This window comes from Neopelma chrysocephalum, unplaced genomic scaffold, assembly GCF_003984885.1.
Source record: "Neopelma chrysocephalum unplaced genomic scaffold, ASM398488v2 Primary Assembly neopelma1_75, whole genome shotgun sequence".
NCBI lineage: Eukaryota > Metazoa > Chordata > Aves > Passeriformes > Pipridae > Neopelma > Neopelma chrysocephalum.
Genome location: NW_020897736.1, coordinates 14072049 through 14088384, shown reverse-complemented (window position 1 = coordinate 14088384; position 16336 = coordinate 14072049). Strand labels below are relative to the sequence as shown.

The following is a 16336-nucleotide window of genomic DNA, read 5'->3' as shown; positions in this document are numbered from 1 at the left end:
GTGTTTAGGGTGCTCAGCAGAGCCCAGAGGGACCTCAGTGCCAGGGGTGGCTGTTGTGGGGACACTGAGCCAAGACCTGCGTGGAACTGGAGCCCAAGACCGGGAAAGAAAACCCTCCTTGGCAGTTTTTTTCCTGCCCCTTCGCTGTGGTTTCCCAGCCGGGCTCTCCTGGGCACCAGCACTGCCCATGCCTGGGTGGGTGCAGGGCAAACTAAAGGCTCTGACCAGCTGCCCCAGAGCTTTGTGGTGCCCTGTGGCATCACAGCCACCTCCTTTCCACCCCAGGAGTGGCACCGGAGCGGGGAAGGTGCCCAGCTGGGGGTGGCACCTGAGCGAAGGTGACGCCCAGCAGAGGTGACACCCCACAACCATCGGTGACCCCTTGAAAACCTTCCATCCCCAAGCCCCCCCTGAGCCGAGGGGTCCCCAGGAGACCCCAGCACGGCGGCACGGGGAGAGGACGCTGCCGCGGGGTTAGAATTCCCGGCTGGCACAGCTCTCCGGGAAGCCGCTCCCTAAAGGGTGCCGGGCCGGGCGAGGGCTGTCCCCGCTCCGGCCGCTCCTGCTGCACCTCCTACAAGTCCTCTCGTCCCTCCCACTCCCTCCCCAATGCTCGCCTCCTGTCAGGGAGCCGGGAAAGGCTGGGATAAGGAAAGGGCTCTGGGATAGAGGCGCTACCAGTCTGGCCGGCTGCCCCCGCGGATGCTCCGGGCCGGGCAGCGGGGCAGCTCCCATGGCCCTTCCCAGCGGGATGCTCCTCGCCTGCTCCCTCTGCCTCCTGCCCGGTAAGTGCCCTCTGCGCCCACCCCAGTTCCTCAAACGAGGCGAAACCCAGCGGGAATAATTTATACTGACTCGGGAAAGGTGCTGGAGAAAGCCCAAGGTTAATGAGGCTCTTGGAAAAGTTTCGCCGGGAGCGGGAGGGAGGGAGGGAGGTGGGAGCCTTTGAGGAGACTGGTTGGGAGGGATGGAGATCCTTGATGGGCTCCCCAGGACCGAGCGGCAGGGTGGGCAGCGCCCTACCCCCCTCCTCGGCTGAAGGAACAGGATTAATTGGTGTTTTCCTAAAGCATCGAATGGCGGGGGGAAGAAAATCCCCCAGACTAACGACCCTTTTATTTAGAACTAACGTCGCGCCCCACAGGTGGCTCGTCCTGTTGCACAAAAGAAAATCGCTCGGGTTTAAATAAGTTAAGAGGGGTTTTAGGCAGAATTTGGCTCCGGGAGCTGAGCCTGCAGCTTATCCCGTGCGGGACGAGCTGCCGGGGGCCGGGATGGGAGAGGGGGTGGGTTTTTATGCTCCTTGCCGGCTCGTTAGGGCTCTCTTCTTGCAGAAAAGTGTCCCAGCACCGGTAATTCCCGTTTCGATCCCATCTGGCATCCTCCCGCACGCAGCCGGGCTCGGAGCTGCCAAACTGGGCTGCAAGTGGGGGGAAAAAAACCTTTTTCCCAAACTCAGGAGCGCGGCCACGGGCTCACGCCTCCCCCAGCCGAGCATTCTCAAACATCCTGGTGGAAACGCGCGCCAGGCTGGTTGGTTGGGGTTTTTTTATGGCTGCTTTGCTTTTTTTTCCCCCTCTCTGGTGGCGGATCCTTTCAAGCTGCGGCGGAGCCGCTTTGCTCGGTTAATGGGGACCATGTGTGCCCTGCCCGTGGCCAGCGCGGGGCTGTCTGCGGGGAGGGCACTGCCCTGCCCTGCCCACGGCGGGGACACGGCCCGTGGGGGGGAACCCCCCCGGGGAGACGCTGCTCGGACACAAAGAGTGGGCACCGCAGCAAGGAACTCGGGGATGTGGCACAAGGGCAGCTCTGCCCTGCCCTGGGCTGGCAGGGAATCCTGCCTGCGAGGGGGTTTGCCCACGGAGGGTTTCTGCCCACGGGGAGTTTCTGCTCTTGGTTGTTTCTGCCCACTCTGGTTTTTGTGCCCAGGGATTTCTGCCCATGGGGGTTTCAGCCCACGGGGGTTTCCAATCTCAAGTGTTTCTGCCACAGGAGCTTCTGCCCATGGATGTGTCTGCCCATGGATGTTCCCATCCTGGGGTGTTTCTGCCCTTGGATGTTTCTGCCCATGGGGGTTTCAGCCCACGGGGGTTTGTGCCCACAGTGTTTGTCAGCCTTGGGTGGTTCTTCCCACAGGGATTTGTGCCCATGGGGGTTTCCAATCTCAAGTGTTTCTGCCACGGGAGCTTCTGTCCGTCATGGGATGCTTCTGTCCGTGGGGGTTTCCATCCTCGAGTGTTTCTGCCCTTGGATGTTTGTGCCCACGGGGGTTTGTGCCCACAGTATCTACCATCCTCAGGTTTTTGTGCCCACAATGGTTTCCACCCTCAGGTGTTTCTGCCCACGGGGGTCTCTGTCCATGGATGTTTCTGCCCACAGGGATTTCCATCCCTGAGTGTTTGTGCCCCTGGATGGTTCTGCCCACGGCAGTTTCTGTACCCAGGGGTTTGCACCCACAGGGGTTTGTGCCCATAGTGTTGCCCCCCCAAGCTGTCCTTGCCCAAGGGTCTCTCCCAGCCCTGTGTGCCAGCCAGGGGGGTTGGTGCTCCCCTCTGGTCCCAGCCTGGGGTGTGTGGTGGTCGCTGTGTTTTGCTGAGCCCAATGCCAGGGTTTGAACACCTGCATCCCAAGCAGTTTGTGTGGTGTGGGACCCCCCCAGGCTCTGGGCTGAGCTGAGGGTACCAGGGTGGGATGTGCATCCTTGGGAATAGTCCCTCTGCTGTGCAGGCAGTGCTGCCTGTCCTGGCACAAACCCTTGGGTGCTTTGCTCTCCCCTGGCTCTCTTTCTTGATCCTGGGGAACCTCCTGACTGTGGGCTCTGTCCCTGCTCTTGCCTTGTCCCAGGGCTGGGAGTCCTTGGAGGCACCGTGGTTGTCCAGGAGCCAGGGACCCCAGTGACATCCCCCTGCCCAAAACCCATCCTGGGACAATCCAGGGTGTACCTAAGCTTCAGAACAGGCTGGTTCCTCTTCCCTGAGGCTCCGGCGCAAGCAGGACACAGTCCTGGACTGACAGAGCCCAGCCCAGGGGTGCTGAGCCTCTGCTGGTCATAAACCCCTTCTGTGGGTGGGTCCTGCTGGGCACTGGCACTGGGGGTTGGTGGGGAATGACTTCCCAAAGGATCCAGGGAGGATGCCCTCAGGTGCCCGTGGGTCAGAACACGCAGCAGTTTTCCCTCACCAGTTTGATTTCCCAGAGAAGGCAGTTGGCTCCTTCCCTCTCCCAGGGGTCACCAGGTGACAAAACCATCATGCTGGCTCCACATGGCACATTTGGGATTGGCCAGGTGGGTTCCTAAGGACCCTCCAGTCCAGGCTTTGATAGTGGAGACTTAATTTGGGGTGACTGCACAGCCCCAGCAGTGCAGCTGAGAGGGACCCCCCCTACCCATTGTCCATCCACTGGCCAAGGCTTGGCCTGGAAAGATCCAATAATTTCTCCCCAAGGTATTTATTTGAGAAGCCAGACCTTGCCCCTAACCCATGGCTTTCCTGGCATTTTCCTGGGAAAGGGGCAATGAAAGATCTGCCACTGTTTATTCCCGATTTGCGTTATCACAAACGAACAATCCATGAGTTCTTTAGGGCTGCAAAACGTGGCCATCAAACAGCTCCTCCCCAGTTTTGGGGGGCCCAGAAAGCTGGAATTCTGGAAGCACAAGGTACCTGTGTAGCTGCAGCCCTGGAGCTGTTTTTGTGGAATTTTGTGGGTGAGCAGGAATGTTCCGACACACGAGCCGGGAATGACTGATCCCTCTGTTCATCCTCAGCATTCCCTGGCTCTCCATCCCCTTCTGCAGCAGCCACCAAAGCCTGGGCTGTTCCCTAATAGCTGATGACAAATGCTGGCTTTGAGATAGGGACATGGAGAGGAGCTGGGGGCTGTCAGCATCTCGTCTGGCACAGAGGGATTCATGGGAATTAAAGCTGGAGGGAAGCACGAGGATATGTGGCTCATCCTGCTCCTTCTCACAGCTTTTGCCTGAATATCCTTTATCAAGCTTAAAGATTTCCTTGTTCAGCCAAATATGTCAATCCTGGGAAAAGAACAAGCGATGGGATGCAAAGGAACACCTGATGCCACCCAATCCCATGTGAGGATGGGGATGGGGATGGGGATGGAATCACAGGAGCCCAGCCCAGTGCTGGCTCACCAGTGGCATCCCCAGGGATGCTGAGGGTGCAGGGATCACATCCATGGACCCACTGCCCATTCCTTATGGGCTTGAGTGAGGAGAGGAGACAGGACTGAGAACAGCAGGGCCAGTTTGGAGGTGCCAGACGGAGCTGCCTGACCCCGGCACGCTCCAGGTTTTTGGCAGACGGGATCTTTCCCTCTGCCATGCACTCCCAGGCTCCTCCAGTGAGCAGCTGGCTCATCCCTGCAGGGCAGCAAGAGCCTGGCATGGCACATGCTCCCCTCATGTCCCATTCACACCGTTTTCCTTGTGTCACCTGCAGTGCCCCATGTATATGACACAGAATCCCATGGGATGGACACGTTGGGATCTTTTTCCAAGTGTCACTGCTCCGTGTTGGCTCAGCCTCTCTCCAGAAGCTCCATCCCGAGCTATGGCGGTGCTGGAGGTGAATGAAAAAGGCTAGATTTGCATGATTCAGCTAAAAATATTGCCTGCATTTCCCTCACAGTCAAATAAAAAACAGGGAAACTCTTCCGGCAGCTCCGGCGCCTGGCTCGCAGCTCCTGGAATCAGAAAGCTTTGGAGCAAAGGAAGTAAAATAGAGCCTCAGACTTCTCATGGAAGTAAAAACAGCCTTAGGGCACCACAGTGGTGCCAGGCACCTTTCCAGAGCCCCCTTTCCAGCTGTGAATCCCTCTGCCTGCCCGAAGGATCCAGGCAGGAGTTCGGCACCGGGACCCACCATCCCCCTCCCAGAGGTTTCCCTTACGAGGAGGACTTATTTTTATCCTTTTTTGGCAGGAAAGGTGGCTTTTATTCCCATCATTGTTTCCCAAAAATGTGTCTTATTTTCTTCTCCTCTTTTCAATCTTTGACCTGACAAGAATCAAAAGTTTGGACACGACAGAAGCTCCGAGCTCGGAGTGGAGGAATTTGAGGCTTCCTGCCTTGGCGGCCTCACAAGCAAAACATGTGGCTTTTGGTCACTTATTTATGACAGTGATGTCACTCCTGACAAGAAAATGAGCCTGGGCTCTTCAGGGTTGCTAAATGTCCTTGACAACCCCTCCTAAAGCTCCCACGAGCTGGAGCCAGTTTAAATATTCTCTGCTCTTTGTTTGGTTTCTCTGTGCCTTGAGTGCACCCACGGCCTCAGGGGTTTGGACATCCCTCCCCTCTGCTGTCCAGTGCCTGGAGACTTTGCTCCCAGATCTTTCTGCTTTTCCAGCCCCATCCCCTTCCCCAGTGCCTGGTAGCTGCTGTGGCTGGGATGTCCCTCACAGCTCTTCCCCCAGCTCAGAGATTTCCCACTTCATGGAATATTTGTGCTGTTTATTCGAGGGTTTATGTTGTTTTCTGTGTCCTGGCTGCCTTTTATTGCAGCCCCACGATGTGCTCCTAAACCAAGGAGCCATGGGATGGGATTCCCCAACTTATCCCAGTGCTCTCACTCTCCAAAACCCTCTGCGGTGCAAAATCAGAGAAACTGTGATTAATGCAGAAATAAATCAGCTGGAAACCCATCCCATCCCCCCTGACACTCGCTCTGCACCCGAGGTGCTTCTACACAACCTGGAACTGAACCTGCTGGAAACACAAAACCCTTTCCCTAAAAGTCCCCCCCTCTTCCAATGGGTTTTCCAGCCAGATCCAGGGTCTCCCTGGTGGCAGCAGTGACACCCCAGGGTGCTCCCAGCCCCCCAAATCCTCTCCCCTTGCCCTTACCCATCACTCCTCCCATGCCCAGTCCCTCGCTGTGTTTCTCCCCCGGGTATCAGTTACTCAGAGGAGGTTTTAATTTGTTTTCTAGTGTTAAATGAGGTCAATGTACCACAAAATATGCTGGCTCTCATCCGTGTCTAGTTTTTTTTTCTTTTTTTTCTGATCCCTGCTTTCTAGAATTTCTTTTTGTAGGATCAGGAGGCTCCTTCACCTCAGCCCTCCTTGGCCAGACTGCGCTGCTCCCTCCTCATGGAGCCAAAGCTGCAGATTTGTTCCCATGCCTGCAAAAATCAGCTTTATCCCTGACATTCCCACCCACCAAAACACTCTCCATCCTGAATTTTTCTGCCTGGGAGCAGCATTCCCAACCTCTCCTATTGACAACTCCTTTATGTCCCTGTAAATACCAACCATGAGCCTTCTGTTACTGTTGCAGCCCTTCTTAGGAAGGATCTTTTATTTGCATGAATCATCCAGCAGCTCCTTTCTGTCCAAGTGGGAATGAAGAGCCAGGATATCCTGGCTCATCCCTATCCATCCCTGGAGCTTCCAGCTCCTTCCTGGGACCTGGATGATGTCCCTTTGTGCTTAAACAACCCCCTGGGGGAAATAATAGCAAGGAAAAACCACTTGATTGTATAAAACCCCACTTTATTATATAAAACACAAAGCATTTGCATCTGTGGAGGGTTTGAGGGTGCTGCTGGTCCAAGCCAAAGTGTGTCTGTCTCTGGATAAAGATGGAATACAGTGGCTTGGAAGCCTCTGGCCGTGGGACACGGACCATGGGACCTGTAACAGAGACAACACAGTGCCAGAGCTCCCTGGCATGGATGGAGCTCTTCCCCCTATCCAGGGGTCTTTGCCCCCAGCTAATTCCTCCATGGAATGCAGCCAGGGGGGATCTGGCAGCTCCTGCACCCGTGGATGGGCAAAGAAGCATCTCCAGCATTCCCAAAACATCCCAGTCCTGGCAGGATTCCCTTGGCACCTTGATTTCCCACCTTGCTGCTGGGTCTGGCTCCTCACAGAGGGAGGAGCTGCCAGAAGAACCCCCCAGAAATTGCTCCCTGGCCAGACAATTGCTCCTGGAGTTTGTCCTGGGTGGCTGTGAGCAGCAGGCTCATGGAGACGGGATGCTGTGGGCAGAGATCCTGCTCCTCGTGTCCTGTGAGATCCTGCTCCTGGTGTCCTCCAGAGCAGCCCTGGAGAGAGGACTGAGCCCAAAAACCACCCCGTCCAGCTCTGAGCATCCATCCTCAGGGACATCCCCCTCTGGAGCTGCCTCTCCCTGACAAACCCCTGAGCAGCACCAGCTTCTCACCCGGGAGAAATGAATCCCAGTTTTGGCTCCCTGGGGCTGCAAACCCCTCGGGGGCAGAGGGGGACGGGCTCCAACTGGGGCACCTCTGCTGTGGCCACACATTTTCCACGTCCCCCCAGCCCGTGATCCCTGCTGGGGGTGTGGGGATGTGGTGGGGACCATCTCCACCTCAGCTGGAGGAGCAAAGTGTCCCAGAGCAGCATCACCCACGGCAGGGGGTTGAAGACATGTCAGAGAGGAGAAAGATGCTTTCCTTTCTCCTTCCCATGCCCACCCTGCCTCCAGCTGGTCCCCTTTTCCATCAGGATGAGCTGGTGGATGAGCTTTGCAGGTGGGTGGGGAAGGGCTTGTGCAGCTGTGGCCTCTAAACCCTAAATGATCCTGCTTAAAGCTCCAGCCCTGGGGCTGGAAGCCCCCCCGGGAGCTCAGGGATGGGCAGAGGAGTGTTGGGTGGCCCCAGGTGAGGTGGGTCTGAGGTGCTTTGGGTTTTGCAGCCTCCTCTCTGCCCTGGTGCTGTGGGAATGCTGTGGCACAGGGGCTCAAACCACCCCTGTCTCATGTAGGACCATCCCAAGGCATGTTATACAGCTCGGGGGAGCAGCATTCCCAGGATGGTTGGGGTTGGAGGCACCTCTGAAGGTCACCTGGTCCAGGTTGCCGGGGTTGTGTCCCGTTGGAGTTTGAGTATCTCCATGAGTGGAGACCATCCAGCCCCTCGGGGTGACCTGCTCAGTGTGTGAGCACAGCCAAGGGGTGTTCTCTCCTCCCAGCCCAGCCCTTGGCTGACAGGATCCTTCTCCTCTCTCCTAGGGCTCAGTGACACCTTCAACATCGACACCAAGAGGCCCAAAATCATCGCTGGCTCCAAGGAGGCCTATTTTGGCTACACGGTGCAGCAGCATGACATCGGGGGCCAGAAATGGTGAGTGAGCTCTGGGCCGGGCTCTGGAGAGGGGGGGAATCCAAAACAACCCTCCCAAAATGCTGGCTGGTCTCCTCCTGCTCCATCTGAGCCCCAGTTTGGGGTGGGAAGAGCTGTGGCTCCGGGGGAAACTGAGGTTTGCTCGTGGTGGTGCTGAGCGAAGCAGAGCCTGGAAACCCTTTTCCTTTCCAAAAGCGGAGTTTGGGGAGGGGATAACGGGATATTTTGGTAGGGTTGTGTACAGAGGGTAGTGTCCTGGCTCCTGCCCATCTGCCTCCCGTGCACAGGGCTTTGCTCCAGGCAGGTTCCTCATTCCTTGGAGCCCCTTGGACTCGGACACTGCTGGAAACCCACCCGGGTTTTGGGTCGGGGCCATCCCGCTTTCTGGAGTTTCCATCAGAGCCAGGTCTGCAGAAGTGCTCAGCCCTGCCTGTGTCCGTCAGGAACGTGAGATGAGCCTTGGGTGGGCCCTGCCCAGGTTTTGGATGTCGTGGGGGGTTTTGCTGCTTTCCAGGGCTGATCCCCACGGGGGGATCCTGCCCAGATGTTGGCAGAGCCCCTCAGTGCTGGATGCTGTGGGGAGCCCAGGAAATTCCCTGCACCTCTATTCCTGCAGGATCTGTCCCGGGGTGGGCAATAGCCAGGCTTGAGGCAGCAAGAAAACACATAATTAATGCACATGGATACTCCTGGAATTCAGGAATCAAACCTGCTGTGCCTTTCCATGCCCTTTGCTGGTGCTGGTGGGGGACACGGGGCTGGATCTCGTCCTGTGTCCTCGAGCTGAGCTGATGTTTCAATGGGAAGGAATTTTGGGGCCAGTTGTGGGCCCTCTTTCCGCTGGCTCCGAGCCCTGTTTGCTGCAAGGATCGTGTCGTTTTCCCAAATGGAATTTTGCATCCCACTAACAGGGTGATGCTGATGCTGCAGCCCTGGGGCTGGGAGGGCTCTGGTGCTCCCACCTGCATCCCAGAGGGACCCTGCCAGGGACCAGGTGACCTCTTGGGATGTTTTTCCTCCTCTCTGTCCATGAACCTGTGCTGTAGGACTGTTTCCCAAGCAAGCTTACACTTAGGAATCCAGAAACATCTGGATGGGATAGAGCCCTCCACCTTTTCTTTGCTTGAGAATGTGGCTATTTACCCAAAGAAATGCTTTTTTGGGGCTAAAGAATTTTAGTCAGGTCATGGCCAAAGTCACTGGAGCTTCAACACAGCTGTGGGGTCGTTCCAGTAAATGAAATAAATCCCTGCAAGGTCCTGTGCTGGACCCCTGGGTGAGGAGCTGGTGGTACAGATGATGTTCCTCTGCTTGGCCTGAAGTCTGCCATCCTCACCTCCCTCCTGGAGCACATCTGGGTGTTCCCATGTGCCTAATTCCCAAAGGAGCCTGGTGTCTCCATCCCTCAGCTGCTCCAGGGGGTGTCTGGGATGGTGGGATGGGCTCGTGCTCTCCAGGGCACTCGATCCGATGCTTCGGGGCACGGGAGCTCCTCGTGTGCAAAACGAACAAAATGTGAAATATTTTCTGTCAGGAACGGAGCCAAAACCCCCAAAAATTCGGTGATGTTTGCTCTGGCTCCTGCAAGAGGCTCCAGAGGTTCTGCCAGGTCAGGATGAGAGGATGTTCAGGGATCGTGGTTCTCAGAAGCAGATAAGGAACAGGAACCAAGTGTCTCTGCCACCACATTCCTCCTGCCTCTTCTTCTGGAGAACATCCCTTTTCCAGATCTCATTTCATCCCAAGCAGCCAAATCCCTGGGACTGTCCAAGGCTGGGTTGGATGGGGCTTGGAGCAACCTGGGATAGTGGGAGGTGTCCCTGCCCATGGCAGGGGTGGAACTGGATGGGCTTTAATTCCCTTCCAACCCCAACCATCCTAGGATTTATGAGGGATCCTGTGCAATTCCCTCCCACCCTTCAGGGCCTGGTTTCCCTGGGAACACCAGCAGCAGGGAAACCCTGGGAGTGTTCAGTGCCTGCAGAGATTTCTGCCCAAAGGGAGCTCTCTGAAGGAGACTGGTGGAAAACACCCATTTTTGGGAATATTTTCAGCCCAATTGCATCTGTAGGTGCTGTTTTATCCATGATCCCAGCAGAGGGACTCCAATTCCTGTGCCACTGGAAGCCTCTTATGCTTATTTCATGCCTTGGAGCTGCCACTACCACTGACGGGGTGGTCAAGGGCTGAGGATCAGTGAAAGGGGATAAAAATCCTCCTTTTCCCAGCAGGATATTGGAGCAAAGACCAGCCCTGGCTTATTTGTCTGTTCTCCCATTTCTCCTGCCAGCATCAGGCAGGACACAGATTTAATTTCCTCTGGTTTTGGTTATTCTGCATGAAAAAAGGGACTTTCTCTGCACAGCAGGAGCGTCCACACATGCACATAGATATATATATATGTATATATATATATATATAAATCCAGCATTATTTAAATCTGCAGTTATGCAGCACAAAACGTCCATTAAATATGTGGACATGGTTAAAAAATGAAGCCACTGTGACTCACACTGGTTAAAGGATAAATGAGGGAGAAACCCCAAAGCTCCGTGGTCCAAACCAGGGACATGGAGGGAGAGCAGGATAAGGATTGTCCCGAGCTCCAGGAGCTGCCAGGAGCCAATGGAGAGGGAAAGATGAAAGCAGGGGCCAGCTGAGCATCCTTCAATCCCATCCCAGGGGAGTTCAGCAGGATCCACTGCAGAGGAGCTCCAGGGGGATCTCAGAGCTCCGTGTGGTTCCAACGACGTGCACGGGCCCGGCTGCCAAATTCCAGGCGTGGAATCCGAGGACTTTGGCACCTCTCCTTCAGTCTGAGCCTTTTAATGCTGCTTTTGGCTGCTGTGGATGGGTTTAGAAGGGTTTCAAACAGCTTATATATATATATATATATATATATATATATATATATATATAAAAATATGTGTAGGGGTGTGTGTGTGTGTAAAGGCATATTTAGGTGTATATAAACTTAGAGATAATATTCTCCAGGTATCTTTTTAATGAGTTTTTCCCCTTTCTTGAAGCTTTTGCAGAACGACCCAGATCGTTTGCACGTGAGGGCTGTAATTCCAGCCCAGATAGTGGAAAATCCATGAGGAAAGAATTCGGATTATTAAACTCTAGGGGAAGGGGGGGAAAAAATCCACTTGGATATACAGTGCTCAAAAAGCTGGTGGATTTGGGGGGTGAGTTTTCTCTGATGTCTTCCAGAGCAGAGAGTGGCTTTCAAACCTCTCTCTCAACACCTTCTCTCTCTTCTTCATTAAGCTGGGGGTGCCTTCTGCAAGTATGTGAATGGAAAAGATGACAGCAGGTCACTGAAACTCATCCTGAAGTGCTCCAGGGCTTCGTGCAGCAACGCTCAGGCAGCGGCTGCCCGGCCCTGGAGCCTCCTGGGATTATGGGATCTGAGCTTGCCCAGTGCCCAGGGCTGGGCATCTTGGGGGAAAATGGGAGCTCCCCGTGCTGCTGGTTTTGGGACAAAATGACCTGGAAGGGGTTTCAGGGAGTTGCTGTGAGGATGGAGGTGGTTGTGGGGTTGCCCTGAAGGGCTGAGCTGGCTCAGCGCTACCCCAGGTCACGCTCTGGTTTGGGCCATTTTGGGGGGTTTAGGGTGTGAATCAAATCCAGGCAGGTTTGTTGCTGTGGAAGGATTTATTTGGGCAAAATAAGTGCGTTCAAACAAGCCAAGGGTTTCCACAAACTCCCATGGGATGTGTGTCCCTGAAATGTGGAAGCTCCCACGGGTGCTCTTCTCGCGGTGCTCGGGGATGTTTGTGGCCTACACAAACTGGAGTCACGTCAAATTTGGGGTCCAAGAGCAGGGGAAAAAGGGGAAAAAAATTCCCTCTATCTTTCATCTCCTTCCAGTTGTTTCTCTTGGTTGCTCCCTGTCATCCTGTGAGCAGGAGCTGTGTCATTCCCTAAGGAAGGACAATTCTCTCCTCTCACACGTGCGTGGGAGGACACTCCAACCACTGCCCTCAGCTTCCCATTGCCACCAGACATCTCAGGACAGAAGTAGGAGAGGGAAAGGGGGTCCAGGGGGTTGGCTGTGTCTCCACAGGGCAGTACCAGCATCTGGGATGCTCCACATGAGTGCCAGGACCAGCCTGTGGCTGTGGATTGAGGGTTTCCAGCCATGCAAAAAATAAAGCTTGAGAAGAACTGGCTGTGGAAGGAGAGCCCTGGGAATAAACATCCATTAGCCCTCAGAAGCTGTAAAAATAATAAATACAGCATTCCCCAGCTGGCTGAGGGCAGGGATTCACTGATCTGCTGGCGAGGTGGCAGGACTGGGGAGCAGGTCCCTCTGGGCTTCAAATCTATGGGTCGAGTGATTGGGATGCTCCCGAGCTCCCTCCCCATCCTGAGCTCATGTCCTGCAGCTGTGAAACCCCAGTGAGGCATTTACCCCCCTAAACCCCCCAAAAAAATCATCCTTGTGAGCCCCCCCAGAACTTTCCCCCCTTCCCAAGGGTTCCTGGAGAGGGGCAGCCCCGACCCCCGTCCCTGCAGCTGCTCCAGGCACAGACATGACGTTCCTAGTCTGAGCCCGGCCAAGGGGAAAAAGGAGGAGGGAGAAGGGAGGGCAAAAATCTGCCTGCTGGATTTCAAGCTATAATTGTGCTGATCTGGAAAAACAGTTACAGGGTTTGCTGTTTCCCTACTACTGAGAGAGGCTTTCTTGGCTGGAATTCTCCTGTGGTTTGGCCACTGCCCGAGCGCTCGGGATTATTTTGGTGAGAGGGGATGGGACTGCAGAGCATTCCTGCAGCATGGGGATCATGGATACTGCCTGCTCCAGGCTCTCCCTCCCACCACGGGCTGCAGGCACAGGGTGCCTGCCTCCTGCCTGCAGGGGTTGGCCCTTTTTTGGCCTTGTTTTCAAGAAAATCGTGGAATGGTTTGGGTTGGAAGGGACCTTAAAGCTCATCTTGTTCCACTCCCCCTGCTGTGGGCAGGGACACCTTCCATAGACCAGGTGACTCCTTGGATGCTCCCAGGGATGGGGCAGCCACAGCTTCTCTGGGCTGATCCCGGCTGGAAAGCTCCCTCCCTCTCTCTGCCTGCTTGTTTCTTGGGAAGTTGGCTGAGCTTTGGACAGAATTCCCCCCCTGGCTGCACGAGAAGGGCAGGGATGGCTCAGCTCCCCCATGGACACACTGCCCAGGGAGCAGGGCCTGTGCTGCTCTGAGCTGATCCCAGAGAATCCTGGAGTGGTTTGGGCTGGGAGGGACCTTAAGCAGGTCCTGGATGGGCAGGGACACCTTCCACCAGACCAGGTTGCTCCAACCTGGCCTCGGACACTGCCAGGGATGGGGCATCAATAACTTTTCCGGGCAACATCATTGGAGCTGGTGCCCAACGGTGCCTCCAGAAGCACATGGGTGGGAGAACCCCCTAAACACTGTTTTGTGGTGCTAAGGGGTGACTGGGCAGAGCAAGAGCCACCTGGGGAGAACTAGAGTCCCAGAGTTTGTTCTGGAAACCTTCCTAAGGAAGGCAGGGATCCCACGAGAGCAGAGGGACACGAGCAGCCCTCGGAGAGCACTGAGACAAGAAGGGCTGTAAACACCTCCCTAATGCAGCATCCCAGAGTAAAAGGGGGAAAATTACACCAGGAAAAACAGGAGAGTCTCCTCAGTGCTGAGCCCAGGGAGTTCCTCAGCCGTGTTTTCCAACCCGCCCCTCAACCGCTATTTTAGGGCCGCGACCTAAAATTGGCCGGTTTTGTGTCGTCGCTGCAGCCACGTGCAGGGCTCTGACCCTGCCTGGCCCCTGTCCTGCTGCTGGGTCCCCTCAGGGCTGTTCCTGTGACGTGGCTGCTCCGTGGGGGGGGGATGGAGGGGTTTGCTGGGTAACCAGGAGTGACGTTCCCGGCCGGACGTGGCACAAGGAGCAGCTGCGGGAACGCCGGGCGTGCTTGTGTCTCGTTCTGTAATGAGAGGGTTTGTTAGAAAGTGGAGAAAACACTGAGCAGCCCTTAAAAAGCAACAGCCGAGGGTTGCTCGTGGGTGTTGGTGGCACGTGGATGGCAGGAGGGGACAGGGATGGGGACAAAGCTCATGTTCAGGGTCTGGGGCACTGCAGGGGCAGAGGGACCCAAACTTCAAAGCAAGGATTTGCTGCTTTTGGGGGGGAAAAAAAATCCACTAAAACTCCCCAAATGTGGGGATGGAGCTCTGTACTTTGCAGGTTGTGGATTAACTGGGGTAATTTGGGGAGTGTGGGGAGACTTGGGAGCGAGAGGCCAGCTCTGATGGCTCCACCAGGAATGCTTCTGCCAAGGGATGGTTTGTCAGGTATTCAGTGGGTAAAACCCATCTTGCAAAGGGTGTAACATTCCCTAAACCCACCAATCAATAAGGAGCCTCTGGTTGGGAGTCAGCCCAAAGGTGGTGCTGGAGAAGATCCCAGAGCAGCTCAAAGGACATTGGGCACAGCCGAGGGAAGGATCTGGTTTGAGAAAGCAACAACCACCAACCCAAAATCCCTCTCTGAGACCCGTTGGAGGTTGCCCAGCCCTCAGCCACAGCTGCTGGTCCCAAGAGTGGTTTTGTGGTGGCCCTTGGTCACCAGCACACGAGTTTTCTATGCTCATGGTGGGCAGGAGTGGCTGGTGGGATCCTCAGCCCCAGCAGAGCCATCCCACGCCGCCTGTGCTCTTCAGCTGGTTGAAAAACCAGGAAAATAACCTCAGATTGATCAAATGATTTGCTGGAGGCTGCCCAGAAGCTGCTGGCAGACCCAGGACTCATTTTCAGGTCCCACATCCTCCACCTCGTGGACTCCTCCACCGTTTCTGCCTCTCCTTGCACTCCCACTGTTGGTGTTTTTCCACCGTGACCAGTGTGGAGGAAAACATTTGGAAGCCCATCCCTCTGTCCCAATCCCTCCAAGGAGCTCCAATCCCACTTAAAGTTTTCCACAGCTGAACTCTCTCTTTCCTGAACCTCCTTAATCACTTCTTCATCCAGTTCCATCTTGAATAAATTAACTGCAAGTGAATTTGCCTCGCAGGAGATTAAGTGTCCCATTGATTGAAAAGTCCTGTGAGCAGCAGAGTGACTCCTGCGTTCCTCCCTAATCCCCACATTCCCGGGTCTCCAGACATACCTTCCTCTCCTGAGTTCTTTTTGTTTAATCAAAATACCTGAAGGCTCAAAATGAGCTTTAATCAAAATACCTGAAGGCTCAAAATGAGCTTTGCAACCTCTCCACGACATGCCTGGGGAGTGAGCAGTGCCAGGGGGGTTATTCCCTTCAAAAATTAGGAATTTGGTGGATGCAAAAAGGCCATGGGGTCCCTGGAGGACCTTGAGTGAGGGGTTGAGCTACATCCAGGTGAAGATGCTGGTGAATGCAGGGGAAAGTGCTGGAAAATTTGGCTTCTCCATCGGGATGCATTCAAATGCTGCCTTCAAATCAGGGATGGATGTTTTTCCAGGGGATATGATCCAGCCAAAGCTCATTTGTTGGGTTCAGTACCAAGGTGAGTGAATTGAATTAATGTCTGTGACACAGGGAATTCCACCAGAAAATGTTTTGACCAAGAGGAAGAAAATACCCCAATAATTCAACAGTCCTGAATATCTGTGATTTTAATCTGTGCACGTGTAACAAAACCATTTAAAACAGTGTAAAAATATGCAAATTGATCTTAGCACATCATTTTTGTCCAGAGAAGCTGTGGCTGCCCCATCCCTGGAAGTGTCCAAGGTTGGATGGGGCTTGGAGCAACCTGGGCTGGGGGGAGGTGTTCCTGCCCATGGCAGGGGGTGGGATGGGATGAGCTTGAAGGTCCCTTCCAACACAAACCATTCCATGATTTCCTGATTCCCTGTTTGCTGTGAGCCTGCAGCAATGGACACAACCATCCCATCCCATTCCCAACCCAGGCAGGATATCTGGAAGCAGGGCCCAGCACAAAGCACTTGAGCTCCTCTGGTATTTCCACCAGCAGCCTGGTTTTCCTCTTTTTATTTTTTCCCCTGGATGAAAGTTAAAAATATGTGCTCAGACATGTTGCTCTGAGCAGTCTGTGCTTTTCCCACTTAATCCCTCTTCTTATTTTTTTCCCTTTTGTTTTCCCCACGAGCAGGGCATGAAAAGGAAGGCGAGGGAGGGCTTGTTTGGTTCTGATTTTCTTTTAAAGCCTCTTTTCTGAGCCAAGCCGTGACGCAAGGGCTGCTTGCAGAGCCAGGAGGGCTCATTGCAA

At 54.8% G+C, this 16336-nt stretch overlaps 1 protein-coding gene across 1 annotated transcript in view; it reads left to right on the top strand.

Moving 5' to 3' along the window:
• Positions 1–627: 627 nt before the first annotated feature.
• The window catches only part of ITGA11 (integrin subunit alpha 11), a 46274-nt gene continuing 30565 nt past the window's right edge, over positions 628–16336 (top strand). Inside the window, exons 1-2 of the mRNA XM_027688239.1 lie at positions 628–785; positions 7998–8109. Coding sequence (XP_027544040.1) covers positions 734–785; positions 7998–8109 — 164 coding nt within the window. The 5' untranslated portion in view covers positions 628–733. The remainder of the gene's footprint in view (positions 786–7997; positions 8110–16336) is intronic.